This window comes from Salmo salar, chromosome 15 (genome assembly GCF_965601325.2).
Source record: "Salmo salar chromosome 15, fSalSal1, whole genome shotgun sequence".
NCBI classification, from domain to species: Eukaryota; Metazoa; Chordata; class Actinopteri; order Salmoniformes; family Salmonidae; genus Salmo; species Salmo salar.
In genome coordinates this window covers 45052540-45066778 of record NC_138305.1, presented here as the reverse complement: position 1 = coordinate 45066778, position 14239 = coordinate 45052540, and the positions used below count along the sequence as shown (strand labels likewise).

General features: G+C 44.2%; 1 protein-coding gene across 3 annotated transcripts in view; it reads right to left on the bottom strand.

Annotated features, from left to right (window-relative positions):
- ehd3 (EH-domain containing 3) overlaps positions 1-14239 on the bottom strand; it is a 38162-nt gene that overhangs the window by 12688 nt on the left and 11235 nt on the right. For 2 of the 3 annotated variants that reach the window (XM_014144516.3, XM_014144517.3), the window contains 2 exons: positions 10910-11007; positions 648-701 (listed from right to left, as the gene is read on the bottom strand). In XM_014144516.3, the coding sequence (XP_013999991.1) occupies positions 648-701; positions 10910-11007 (152 nt within the window). The remainder of the gene's footprint in view (positions 1-647; positions 702-10909; positions 11008-14239) is intronic. The other variant, XM_014144519.3, reaches the window with a different exon arrangement.

Here is a 14239-nt window from a genome sequence, read left to right as displayed (position 1 = left end):
ATTCCCCGAATTGAAGACCGTACCAGAAGTTGGGATTAGTGTGTTAATGTTGTTCAAATCACAGGCATGGAATATGGCAGCCAGGGCCATGTTTCCAGGGAAGGATGTTATCCCATGCCGACACGGGGGATAGAGACGCATGGGCCTCATCCCTGATGATTTGTCAGTTTCACTATGGAGCTTTATTGTTACCTGCGGTAGGGATGGACAGTATATCTGTCTCACCTTTTCTTATGAGGTGGTGTTTATTACCTATTTACTACTTCATACGCCTGTTCTAGTGTTTCTCTCGAGTTTATTGACTAGACTTACCCTAAAGATATTGTGGATCAACATTTACTGTAAGGGCGTAAAATGAACTAAACACTATCTCAATGTTCCTTTGCCTCAGCAGGGACTTTGATACATATAGGCAGCCGTACAGTAGGTAAGAGACCATACGTGAATAATGGGCAGGACAATAAGAGCAGTGAAACTGGTTGGCAGGGATTATAAAACGATGTGGGAACAATAGAGGTTAATGTCAGGGGACCCAGTTATTTCATGGCAGGTCTGGCTTGACGCAGCACTGCAGAAACTCCATAGGGTTTATAGTGTAGTAGTATAGGCAAGCTGCATTGGTTAACACTGTGCTTTCACTACAATACCTCCATATGGGCATTTACGATATTCGCTATAGCCGGGTCCATGTTCATTCACAGCTGTACATGGGGAGAGAGAGACACAAACAGAGGTGAAAATGAAATGAAGGAAAAGAAAATTGGGGTTCAGTGCTTCAAGTGGAGATGGAGACGTGTGGGTGTACATTATGATAAACACAATACAGTCTAATAATGCACCTCTCCAGTACTGAAACACAGTTAGGGTCCTGGTAGAATAGAAGGCAAAATGTTTAAAGACATAGTGCAGTCAAAAATGAGATTTTTCTGTCTTGTATATATATTTCCACACTATGATGTTGGAATAATACTGTGAAATTGTGAAATTGATGCCCTTTTAGTGTAAGAGCTGTTTGATTTGCTGGGATGTAGTTCTGGCCTGCCTGGTGGTAAATGAGTTAATAGACCAATAAGAGAGTTCCAAACCTCTTTGCCAATAACAGCTAGTTTCCAGTTTCCCCCTCCCCACTCAGACCACTCCCAGACAGATATTTCTCTTCATTTTTGACCATTTTGATTGAAAACATATATTCTGTGGGGTTACCACAGCAACGAGAGAAACCAGAGAGGAGGGGAACGAGACAGAGATGGCAAATATATGCACACTCGTACCATTCACACTATAGGGCAAGCCTCAGACAGAGACCGTCAAGAACCATCACAGAAATTCTTTATTAATTAGCAACATTGCAAGTACTTACTACTTTTCATCATGTTAGCTAACCCTTCCCCTAACCTTAACCCCTAACCCCAAGCCTAACTAACGTTGGCTACCTAGCTAACATTATAGCCACATAGCCACAACAAATTGGAATTTGTAGCATATCATACATTTTGCAAATGTGTTACATATAGTACCAATTGCAATTCAAAACATATTGTAAGAACTGCAAGTCTTAAAATATCATATGAATTGTAATTCGTAACATATCATACGAAATGGATGATGGACATCCACAAATGAATACATATCATACGAAACTTAAGATATCATACTAATTGGAGTGTCCCATATTTTATTTCATCTATGTTACATCTACCCCTGAGTCCAGTTTGCAAGGACAGGCTCCACACACGCAGTACACTCAAACACACAAACACAAACACACAGCTGTGCTGACTGTGAGTAAGGTAAATTTAGCCTTCCATTTATTTGCTATGGGAACACATTGGAGTGGGGGACTTTGTTCTACACATTGATTTTAAGTGGGTGAACAGCCATGGTAGAACAACGTTTTAAGACATTACCATATTTTAAGTAGTTTAACTATAAATTAAGAGTGAAGACTATATGTAATCTATCATTATTGGAAGCATCATAAAAGTGGACCTGCTTTAATAAAGAATTGTATACCTTGGCATACAATAGTTAACAAACCTGGAGGTAATGTTCTGTATGCTCTGCTTCCTAATCAGATTGAAAGAGTGACTATGTTTTCTAAGGTCCAAAGTCAATCCAAAAGGTAACCAGTGTCAGAACTATGATATATCAAAACTCCCACTTTCTTCACATCACTGACTTGGAACCGAACAGAACACACAATCAGCTAGCTCTATGACTTTGCCTACTCTTGGGCTTTAGAAGCCATAGGGAGTGATTGGAATGGAATATCAGACCCAGGAATCTGTACAAAAGTAAGGGATAGTCTTCATGTCTTTCTTAGTGCTGTACTTCTGACTCCTTGGTCCTCAGAAGTTTAACTGTGTTACTGGTTGACATGGGAACTCAGTCTTGGCCCTTGGCTGTGAAAATCCTCTATAATCAGACAATGATCTACTTCGGGCAGGCATGCACCCTGTTGAAGATAACGATTGTTTAACTTAAAAGGGTGGAAACCACTTAGTAAATAAATAAATTAAGAAGAGACTGTGCATCTCTTTGTTAGATTCAAATTCAGTAAGCTGAAAATGCATGATCAAATGGTTTATAAAGACTTCATATAACTCATAAACTCAGTTCACCTCGTTATGAACGGCCGCAGTTGCTCACTAACTGACTATCAATTAACTGACTATCAGCGACTGACATAACACAAGAAAAACTGATGACGCGCAAACAAATTTCGAAATTGCACCTTGTTTATTCTACTATTCTCACTCGCAACTGTAAGTTGAGACCCAGACTAAGTTCCTGAAAAAAAATAATACTGGAGAGACATGGTTAAAAAGCTCCAACTCATTTTCTGAATTACTCTTAAAGTGCTTTTATTATACTGCTGTTTTCATTTTTTTACCAAAGGATAAAAACAACAGGGGGAGGTAGCATTCTCTAACGATGGCTGTCCATAAACAAACCAGCACTCCATTTCTCTATAACTACAAGGATATGGCACACAGTGTGGGCTTAGAGACTTTTTTTTATAATTGTCCCTTCTGGGCATCCTTACTGAGGTCATTATCCTGCCCATCTGCCAGGTAAGTCTGTGTTTTTAAGAAACCTGCTTCTCTCTCGTCTCTCTATCCTATGGCTCAGTTCTAAGCATACACAGATGGTCACCCTCCTTGTACCCGTGCTGCCATGAAGGAGGGATGTGTGCCATATCTCTGTTCAAAGTAATACAATGAATTCTTGTGCCAACCCTCTCCAGTCCCCATACATGAGTCCTTGTCCCTTGCCAACTGTCGTCAGGCCTCTGGGACTGAAGTAGTTAACAGAGATATGGCCTGTGTACTACTTAGCTACGACTGGTACTAAAGGGTAATACTTTCTGTGAGGTACTTGAAAGTATCAAGCAGTAATTGTCTCTCAACTTTAACCTGTTTCAAACCCACCACTGTTTCTTAAATGTTTGACACAAGCCATCTTATTCAGTTGATGACTACAACATAAACATGGTCATGAGTGATGTTATGCTAATTTGCCCACTTTTCCAGGAATCCTAAAAGAAAAACAAGCTGTGAAACATATCGTCAGGTCTGTCCACTGCAGTGCTGTATGTAGGATCCTAAGCTGTACTACACGCATTATTCAGCACCATTAATCCAACAGGCCCTGTCAGGCCAACACGCAGCGCAGTGGGAGAGGAAGCAAAACGGCAGCAAGTACACGCAGATACAAACACACAGGCATGTTAGACACCCACACACATGCACCTGTCTGCTCTAAAAGGATTACACTTGTTAAGCATCTTTTCAACACGACTACAACCCACATCTCCAAACCACAGTAAGCCTACAGCGGGTCAGCTGTTTAACAGAAAGGTTTATATACCTGCCATAAACAATGTTCCTGGGTTTTAAAGTAGTCTCTACAGAGACAAACACGGAGGGCCTATCTTGCTATCTTGTAACACCCGATTGTAAAAGGCAAGTATTTCACAGTGCGACCCAACCTGGTGTGCAGTGATAAGGCTCCTCACACAGCCAGGCAGCCATTCTCATTAGGAGTGCTAAATCTGAACATCACACTAACACACTAACAGGAGGGAGAGAGCAGCCTGACCCAGAGCATGGGAGAGATCACAGCTTGCCATGAACTGCCATCACACATACTGTAACACAGTGTGTTTGTGTGCTCGCGTGAGTGTGTGCACGTGAGTGACAAATAGAGAGAGAAGAGAGAGGGAGAGATAGAGATAGAGCAAGAGAATGAGAGGGCAAGAGATAAGATTATAAGCGTCACACACAGCCAGCCAGAGGGAGGCAGCAGTCCAGGGATTCCAGACCAGGGCTTCAGGCTGCAGGGTCGAGACACGGGCAGCTTTACACGCGAGACCGACAGGAAGAGGCTAATGAGAGAGCAGGGCCTAAGGCCCAGCCTGCCCTAATGACTTCTCCGCTCCTAATGGGAACGTACAGGGGCAGGAAGACCACAGCCTTCACTGATGCTATGGATGGCACATTTAGACATTATCAGCGATGTAATATATTCATTGTATTGGGAGGAGAGCTTCTGATGTTCAGTGTATGCCTAAACTGTACCTGGGAAAAGAGCTGTGATTGGAAGTTATCCAACTCTCTGAGGGTGTTTTCACACTTGGTCTTTTTCAGAAATGTTTTGTGAACTCAACGCGGTTCGCTTATTTTTTTATTCAGTGTGAACACGCCAAAGAACCCAGACCCCTCAAAAGAGCCCTCGAAGCGTACCGAACTGAGACCATCTCGAGAGGTGGTCTGAGTTCGGTTCGTTTGAATTCCACGGTCCGGTGCCCTTTTTTAAGGCAATGTGAACACAAAGCTCCCCAGGTTCACTTGTCATTATCCCCACACCACAGACTAGACTACTGCAACACCATTTCCCCTGCCATAACCCCTCACATTGGTGCCACAAAATCGAGAAGATGATGATGTGCAGGTGCGTGGAAAAATAAATAGCTGTTTTTGGATATTGATAAGCGATTGTCAAGGATGCGCAGAAATTCCAGAATATGTTTTGTACTGACACGACTTTGATTATTTTCTTGCAATATGTGATCTAGTATAAGCTAAGAAAGTTTCATACGTTGTTTATTCGATTATGGGGTTTGAATAGTGTGAGAAGACAACAACATAGGGTACAAAATCAAGGTCCGTGCAATCCAGAATCCTTGGGACGTCACAACTCTGACGGTACCCCATTGAAGTTGTCATTTAAAATGGTTACGGTAAGGGTTAAGGTTAAGGTAAGGTTAGGGGTTACCGTTAGGGTTAGGATTTAGCATAGGGACGTCCCAAATATCCCGGATAGCACTATCCTTCCTTTCTAAAGATAGCAATGTGAATGCAAAGAGAACCGAGTTATATCGCTTTTTTTAATCACAGAGTTCACTTTAAAGAGGACTGAGATCGGTTCTTTTAAAGAGGACTACTGTACATGTGAAAACATCCTGAGATCCCCAGGAAACTCAAACTGAGTCCAAGAGTACATTTTATGAATACCCACTATAACACACCTGAGAGTGGTTTTTGGGAGCCACTTGGTTAACATCGGCTTTGGGACACGCTCACTTCCTGTTATGAATACTTTAGGGGTATGAAAGGCACAAGTGCATCACCAATAACAACCAGGCAAAATTATAGGGAGGATACGCGGACAAACAAGCAGTAACCTGCAATCACAGGCTTTTGATGATGCCAAGTTAGAGTCCCTATACTTTAACTCTAGAATCTAAATACATGACCAGCAGTGTGAATTTTGCAAGTTCATGTATGTACAATTGTGTGCCTCTGGTCTAATAAAATGGGAAATACTTGACTATACAAAGTAAGATCCTCAGCATATTAGTCATTCAAGCATTTCCAGCAGTCCCAAAACAGTGATTGATTTCACTAGTAAATGCTAAGTTTTTAATTTGAATACACATTCAATGACAACATAGGCCTACTCTGCATAAACTGCTGCATACAATTTGGCTCCATAAGCTCTTTTGAGTTTGGTTGTGGCAAAAATGATGTTACACAGTTTACTGGACTTTTGTGCTTATGTGACGACATTGGAGTTGCTCTGTATGTAGGGGCTCTGGTTCTGACTACTCCATGTTCCCTGTGTATAGCTCTAAAGCTGGGTTCTCTCTCTGCTTCCTCTCTCCTCTCTGCTCCCCTGAATGAGCCCTAATCCGACTGGACCGTGAGCTCACCAAACAGAGAGCCACAGACACACAAGCCACCACACCACTGCACCACACCCACACACACCGGCAGCCCAAAGGAAAGTGCTGACGGCCGCGGTGGGCCGTGCTGGGTGATTACTGTGGGCTATCGGGTGGGTGATGGACTTTTGCTGAATGTGGAATGAAGTAACTAACCATGCACAAAACAAACAGGAGGACACGGACCCCTGCAGAGATTGGCTGGCTGATCTCAGGGGGAGATTACAACCTAGTTGAGCCTGATGCAAACACAGAGGCACACATCTATCTGCCACACCACATGTCCTATAGACTTGGCTTCAGTAGAGCATAGAGTGGTGAGGTAAAGTTTTATGGGTCTCAGACAGTTCATAGAGAAGAGAAGAAGAGCACAGCACAGTGTGATGTGGTAGAATATAGTAGAAGAGTAGAGGTGTAGCGATAAGGTGAGAAGAGATCTAAGGTACAGTAGAAGAGTAGAGGTGTAGCGATAAGGTGAGAAGAGATCTAAGGTACAGTAGAAGAGTAGAGGAGTAGTGATAAGGTGAGAAGAGATCTAAGGTACAGTAGAAGAGTAGAGGTGTAGTGGTAAGGTGAGAAGAGATCTAAGGTACAGTAGAAGGGTAGAGGTGTAGTGGTAAGGTGAGATGAGATCTAAGGTACAGTAGAAGAATAGAGGTGTAGTGGTAAGGTGAGATGAGATGAGATCTAAAGTACAGTAGAAGAGTAGAGGTGTAGTGGTAAGGTGAGATGAGAGCTAAGGTACAGTAGAAGAGTAGAGGTGTAGTGGTAAGGTGAGATGAGAGCTAAGGTACAGTAGAAGAGTAGAGGTGTAGCGGTAAGGTGAGATGAGAGCTAAGGTACAGTAGAAGAGTAGAGGTGTAGCGGTAAGGTGAGATGAGAGCTAAGGTACAGTAGAAGAGTAGAGGTGTAGTGGTAAGGTAAGATGAGAGCTAAGGTACAGTAGAAGAGTAGAGGTGTAGTGGTAAGGTGAGATGAGAGCTAAGGTACAGTAGAAGGGTAGAGGTGTAGTGGTAAGGTGAGATGAGAGCTAAGGTACAGTAGAAGAGTAGAGGTGTAGTGGTAAGGTGAGATGAGAGCTAAGGTACAGTAGAAGGGTAGAAGTGTAGTGGTAAGGTGAGATGAGAGCTAAGGTACAGTAGAAGGGTAGAGGTGTAGTGGTAAGGTGAGATGAGAGCTAAGGTACAGTAGAAGAGTAGAGGTGTAGTGGTAAGGTAAGATGAGATCTAAAGTACAGTAGAAGAGTAGAGGTGTAGCGGTAAGATGAGATCTAAGGTACAGTAGAAGAGTAGAGGTGTAGCGGTAAGGTAAGATGAGAGCTAAGGTACAGTAGAAGAGTAGAGGTGTAGCGGTAAGGTGAGATGAGATCTAAGGTACAGTAGAAGAATAGATGCGTAGCGGTAAGGTGAGGTGAGATGAGATCTAAAGTACAGTAGAAGAGTAGAGGTTAGAGGTGTAGCGGTAAGGTGAGATGAGAGGTAAGGTACAGTAGAAGAGTAGAGGTGTAGCGGTAAGGTGAGATGAGAGGTAAGGTACAGTAGAAGAGTAGAGGTGTAGCGGTAAGGTGAGATGAGAGCTAAGGTACAGTAGGTTAGGAGTTCTCAGCAGGTAGGTATCAGCTGGAGGTAACCCTGACCCTTTGGTGAGGAATGAGACTGGACTGGTTCACAGGAAGCCAGAGTTACTCTCTCTTTTCTCTCCCTGACATGGAACAAGGAGACCCTTTTTCCCAGAATATTGGTGTGTTGCGTGTGCCAAGACATACTTCCGTTCAATCACCTCTGAGGATTCTAAGAATTTTATTTGCATCTCTCACTGACATCGATCATCAGTGAAAAAGACACAAGAGTGAGGGAAACATTGGCACACACTAAAGGAAAATGTAATGCACGATGTACATACAATGTTGACAATCCACTCTATCCAGGTACTTCCAGAGAGTGTTTATGTCAGTACACTCTTCGAAAAAAAGGTGCTATCTAGAACCTAAAAGGGTTATTCGGCTGCCCCCATAGGAGAACCCTTTGAAGAACCTTTTTTTGGTTGCATATAGAACCCTTTTGGGATCCATGAACAATCCTTTCCACAAATAGTTCGACATGTGACCCAAAAGGGTAAGCCTTTATTCTAAGAGTATAGAGGGACACCCCAGAGGTGTGTGTGTGTGTGTGTGTGGGGGGGGGGGGGGGGGGTCAGCCTACGGCAGCCTGCTAGGCTAAGTGATAAGCACCATATATGTCTACTGCAGAGTCTTGATGTCCTTGTTGATAAGTGGGCTGGAACACTGTCACATCATGGTGACATTGATCACTATTCCTGTCCACTTTGCCATCCCCAGAACCACAGATACATTCAGAATACCAGAGGGCATAAATGAAGGTTCATTTACATACTTTGCAGCTTTGAAACCCCTATGAGAGTCATCACTGAAATAAAACACAGATTGTTTATTAGGATTAAGCAGAGTGTACTCAGAGACTAATAGACAATGGTCTTTACTGTTTACTGGAATTCATGTGGAAAGAGCTGCTGGACCATATTACACAGTCCTATAAACATAGGGGTGTTGCATAGAGTCTCACTCTGATCTCTGGTGTCTTTCAACACATCATGATTGAATGCAGATTAAAACACTGCCACAGCTACACGTTTCCCTGACTTCCCATACAGTATGTGGTTTAAAAAGGGTCAAAGGGTCAGAGGAAAAAAAGGTCAGTCACAGAGAAGCTGGATATCTGAAGGTTGCTGGCTATTTTCACCACAAACATTGGGAATTGAAGGTTCAAACGTGTCCCAGAAAAAGCTAATAGAGTAATTACAGAAGTGGTTTAAGTGTGGAAGCCATAATCACACTGAAAGTTTTGATCCAGAACTGGCTATGCAAATGTCTCAGTGGGTTTAGCAGCACAGGTGGAGAGGGGGGGGGGATTGTAAGGGATTGAGGGGATGAGAGAGGTGTGGAGTGGTGGAGGGAGGGGTAGAGGGGTTGAGAGAAGGGTATAGGGGTGGAGACAGGGGTGGTGGGTTGAGAGGTGGAGGTGGAGAGGTAAACATAGGGGTGGAGAGGTAGAGAGAGGGGTGGTTGGTTGAGAGAGGGGTGGAGAGGTAAAGAGGGGTGGAGAAGTAAAGAGGGGTGGAGACGTTTAGAGAGGAGTAGAGAGGTAAAGAGAGGGGTGGAGAGGTACCGAGAGGGGTGGAGAGGTAAAGAGAGGGGTGGAGAGGTAAAGATAGGGGTGGAGAGGTAAAGAGAGGGGTGGAGAGGTAAAGAGAGGGGTGGAGAGAGGGGTGGAGCGGTTGAGAGAGGAGTGGAGAGGTAAAGAGAGGAGTGGAGAGGTAAAGAGAGGAGTGGAGAGGTAAAGAGAGGAGTGGAGAGGTAAAGAGAGGAGTGGAGAGGTAGAGAGAGGAGTGGAGAGGTAGAGAGAGGGGTGGAGAGGTAGAGAGTGGGAGGGAGAGGTAGAGAGAGGGGTGGAGAGGTTGAGAGAGGGGTGGAGAGGTAAAGAGAGGGGTGGAGAGGTAAAGAGAGGGGTGGTGGGTTGAGAGAGGGGTGGAGAGGTAAAGAGAGGGGTGGAGAGGTAAAGAGCAGGGTGGAGAGGGGTGGAGAGTTAAAGAGCAGGTTGGAGAGGTAAAGAGAGGGTTAGAGAGGTAAAGAGAGGGTTGGAGAGGTAAGGAGAGGTAAAGAGAGGGTTGGAGAGGTAAAGAGAGGGTTGGAGAGGTAAAGAGAGGGTTGGAGAGGTTGAGAAAGGGGTGGAGAGATTGAGAGAGGGGTGGAGAGATTGAGAGAGGGGTGGAGAGATTGAGAGGGGTGGAGAGATTGAGAGAGGGGTGGAGAGATTGAGAAAGGGGTGGAGAGATTGAGAAAGGGGTGGAGAGATTGAGAGAGGGGTGGCGAGGTAAAGAGAGGGGTGGAGAGGTAAAGAGCAGGGTGGAGAGGTAAAGAGCAGGTTGGAGAGGTAAAGAGAGGGGTGGAGAGGTAAAGAGAGGGGTGGAGAGGTAAAGAGAGGGGTGGAGAGGTTGAGAGGGGGTGGAGAGGTTGAGAGAGGGGTGGAGAGATTGAGAGAGGGGTGGAGAGGTAAAGAGAGGGGTGGAGAGGTTGAGAGAGGGGTGGAGAGGTTGAGAGAGGGGTGGAGAGTTAAAGAGCAGGGTGGAGAGGTAAAGAGGGTTGGAGAGGTAAAGAGAGGGTTGGAGAGGTAAAGAGAGGGTTGGAGAGGTAAAGAGAGGGGTGGAGAGGTTGAGAGAGGGGTGGAGAGGTTGAGAGAAGGGTGGAGAGGTTGAGAGAGGGGTGGAGAGGTTGAGAGAGGGGTGGAGAGATTGAGAGAGGGGTGGAGAGATTGAGAGAGGGGTAGAGAGATTGAGAGAGCGGTGGAGAGGTAAAGAGAGGGGTGGAGAGGTTGAGAGAGGGGTGGAGAGGTTGAGAGAGGGGTGGAGAGATTGAGAGAGGGGTGGAGAGATTGAGAGAGGGGTGGAGAGATTGAGAGAGGGGTGGAGAGGTAAAGAGAGGGGTGGAGAGGTAAAGAGGGGTGGAGAGGTTGAGAGAGGGGTAAAGAGGTAAAGAGAGGGGTGGAGAGGTAAAGAGAGCGGTGGAGAGGTAAAGAGAGGGTTGGAGAGGTAAAGAGAGGGTTGGAGAGGTTGAGAGAGAGGGGTGGAGAGGATGAGAGAGAGGGGTGGAGAGGATGAGAGCCGTACCTCTGCTGATCCTCTGCTTCTCTCCAGACAGGATACCTGGAGTATCAATCACACTGATGCTCTCTAGAACAGGGTTGGGCAGCTGGGCACACACAAACCTACAGGACACAGACATGGCCATTGACATGGTCAGATAGGTAGCCCAACACTGAAGAATTACAGAGCCTACATGATCAAATCTGACACAGAAAAAGAGTCGGACGGACATAAGACAAACACTCCCAGACTGACACATAGACACACAAACAGATAGTTGTGTTTTCTTCATGTAAAACAAAGTATTGACCACTTTGGACAAAGTTTGTCTTAGGATTCAAAAAGGCAACTGGTAGTGTTTGACATTCAACCATGTTCCAACTGTGACATTGGCTTTTTCTTATCTATGGAAACATGTTCACCCTGATGTCGGAAATACAACTGATAATAAATCAGAATGTTAGATACATAGTTGAGCTGAACTCTACCCTTTACTCTTGGAGTCTTCACTTTGCTTAGGGAACGTGCATTATACACATGGTTATCTGTTTAAAACTGTTTCTGAGCCAAGACAAATTTCTGTATACTTACTGTGGTTTGATCTGCAGATTTGCACGACAAAGAGCGGCCATAAGCCAAGAACCCTAACAACCCTTACTCCACACATTTGTTCTGCTACTTAACATCAGAGCCACCTGCAGAAACCATCACAAACCATATGTTCATATCATCTCCCTTAGGAAACACTCTATGAGACCACAGCCTTGTGCTGACAGTGGAAACCTTCAGTGGATTGCTCCCTCACCCTCTCGTGATCCAAAGTGTGAATGGCATATTTAAGAAACACTTAATAGGTAATAAGGCAGTGAGCAGCGAGCCCTTACCCAGAGCGAGGTGTGAGGTATGTATGACACGCATACATCAGATGATAAGGGTTAACAGACCCACTGACGGTCTGCCACTAAATGGGGAAACCCTGGGTGGTGAGCAGAGGGAAATTCAATCAGAGGTGGAATGTAGAGCTTGTGTAGCAGGTCTCTCCTCGTGGCATGATATCATCCTGTGACATATCATCCTGTGACATGATATCATCCTGTGACATAGTAAACACAGCTACCGTTGAGGAAGGCTAAACTTAACTTTCACTCTCGCTCCTGCACTCAGTCCGCCTTCCTCCCTTTCCTTCTCTCAAGGACTGTGAGTTTCATGCCAACTGAGAAATATTTAAAACATTGGCATCAGTAAGCTAAGCAATTTACAATGATTCCCTACATAAATCAAAGCGTGGGAGTATTCCAAAACAAATTGGAATTTCAAATTAAATTGTAATCTGAATCTTATTGGAAACTCAGCAGGAGCACAGAGAAACACTCACATGACTAACTAGTAGAGTTCCAGAGAAATCTTTTGGCCATTTGAGCAAACTCAAAGCAAGTTTGAAAAACTTCTTCTCCCAGGGGCCTTTAGAATGTGGAACTCATACAACTACTTTCTTTGATGCACAGTATTGATATTCAATGCTAATAAGTTACTGAACATTCACCATTCCATCTTTGATAAGGCAACTAAAAACAACCCATAACAGTGCACTTTTCATTTGCTGTATACAAACATGAGTCATCCAACTCTATAGATCAGGTATTCCCAAACTGGGATATGCGCAACGCCGTCGGGGTACACCAAATAACAATGTGATTCACATTTAAAAACAGTCCATTTAGATTTTCCAACGGGGCTATACATTTGGGTGAGGTTTTTTTCTCACCTGAGTAGCCTCGTTTCACTACCAAAAATAAACTTAAACCATCTAGTGTTCAGCGAAATAACAACACAGTGTCAAATACAGGTAGCTTTGTCAAATAATTAACATCCAATCACATTAACCATTACTCTCTCCACTAACGGTCCATATGTAGCCAAACGTAGCTGCTGCTCATATTGGTATCTGTACTGATGGCGCAAAAGCCATGACAGGGAGATGGAGTGGTAACGCTCGTGCAAGCAGTTGCTCCCGACGTCACTTGGGTCCACTGCAGCATCCACCGAGAGGCTCTTGCTGCCAAGGGAATGCCTGACACCTTGAAAGACGTTTTTAACACTCCAGTGAAAATGGTTAACTTCGTTAAAGCAAGGCCCCTGAACTCTCGTGTCTTTTCTGCACTATGCAATGATATGGGCAGCGACCATGTAACGCTTTTACATCATACAGAAGTGCGCTGGTTATCAAGGGGCAAAGTATTGACACGTTATTTTTAAAATTGAGAGATGAGCTTAGAGTTGTCTTTACTGATTTTCACTTGTCTGACCGCTTGCATGATGATGAGTTTTTCACATGACTGGCCTATTTGGGAGATGTTTTTTCTCGCCTGAATGATCTGAATCTAGGATTACAGGGACTCTCCGCAACTATAGTCAATGTGCGGGACAATATTGAGGCTATAATTAAGAAGCTGGAGCTCTTTTCTGTCTGCATTAACAAGGACAACACACAAGTCTTTCCATCATTGTATGATTTTTTGTGTGCAAATGAACTCAAACTTACGGACAATGTCAAATGTGATATAGCGAAGCACCTGAGTGAGTTGCATGTGTAATTACCCAGGTACTTTCCCGAAACGGATGACACAAGCAACTGGATTCATTATCCCTTTCATTCCCTGCCTCCAGTCCACTTACCGATATCTGAACAAGAGAGTCTCATCGAAATTGCAACAAGCAGTTCTGTGAAAATGTAATTTAATCAGAAGCCACTGCCAGATTTCTGGATTGGGCTGCGCTCAGAATATCCTGCCTTGGCATATCGCGCTGTTAAGACACTGATGCACTTTCCAACCACGTACCTATGTGAGAGTGGATTCTCGGCCCTCACTAGCATGAAAACTAAATACAGGCACAGACTGTGTGTGGGAAATGATTTAAGATAGACTCTCTCCAATACAACCCAACATTGCAGAGTTATGTGCATCCTTTCAAGCACACCCTTCTCATTAACCTGTGGTGAGTTATTCACAATTTTCGATTAACAAATAAGGTTTTATATGTAAGATGGTTAAATAAAGAGCAAAATGATTGATTATTATTATAATATTATTTGTGCCCTGGTCCTATAAGAGCTCTTTGTCACTTCCTACGAGCCGGGTTGTGACAAAAACTCACACTCATTCTTATGTTTAATAGACATATCGTTTAGTGTGTGTGTTGCAGGCTTACAGTGATGGCAAAAAACAACATTTGAGACAGCGCTGACCCTGGTGCTAGAGGGGGTACGCAGCTGGAGGTTGAATGTTTGAAGGGGTACAGGACTATAAAAAGGGAACCACTGATATAGATGAATAAAAAACACTACATGTGGAC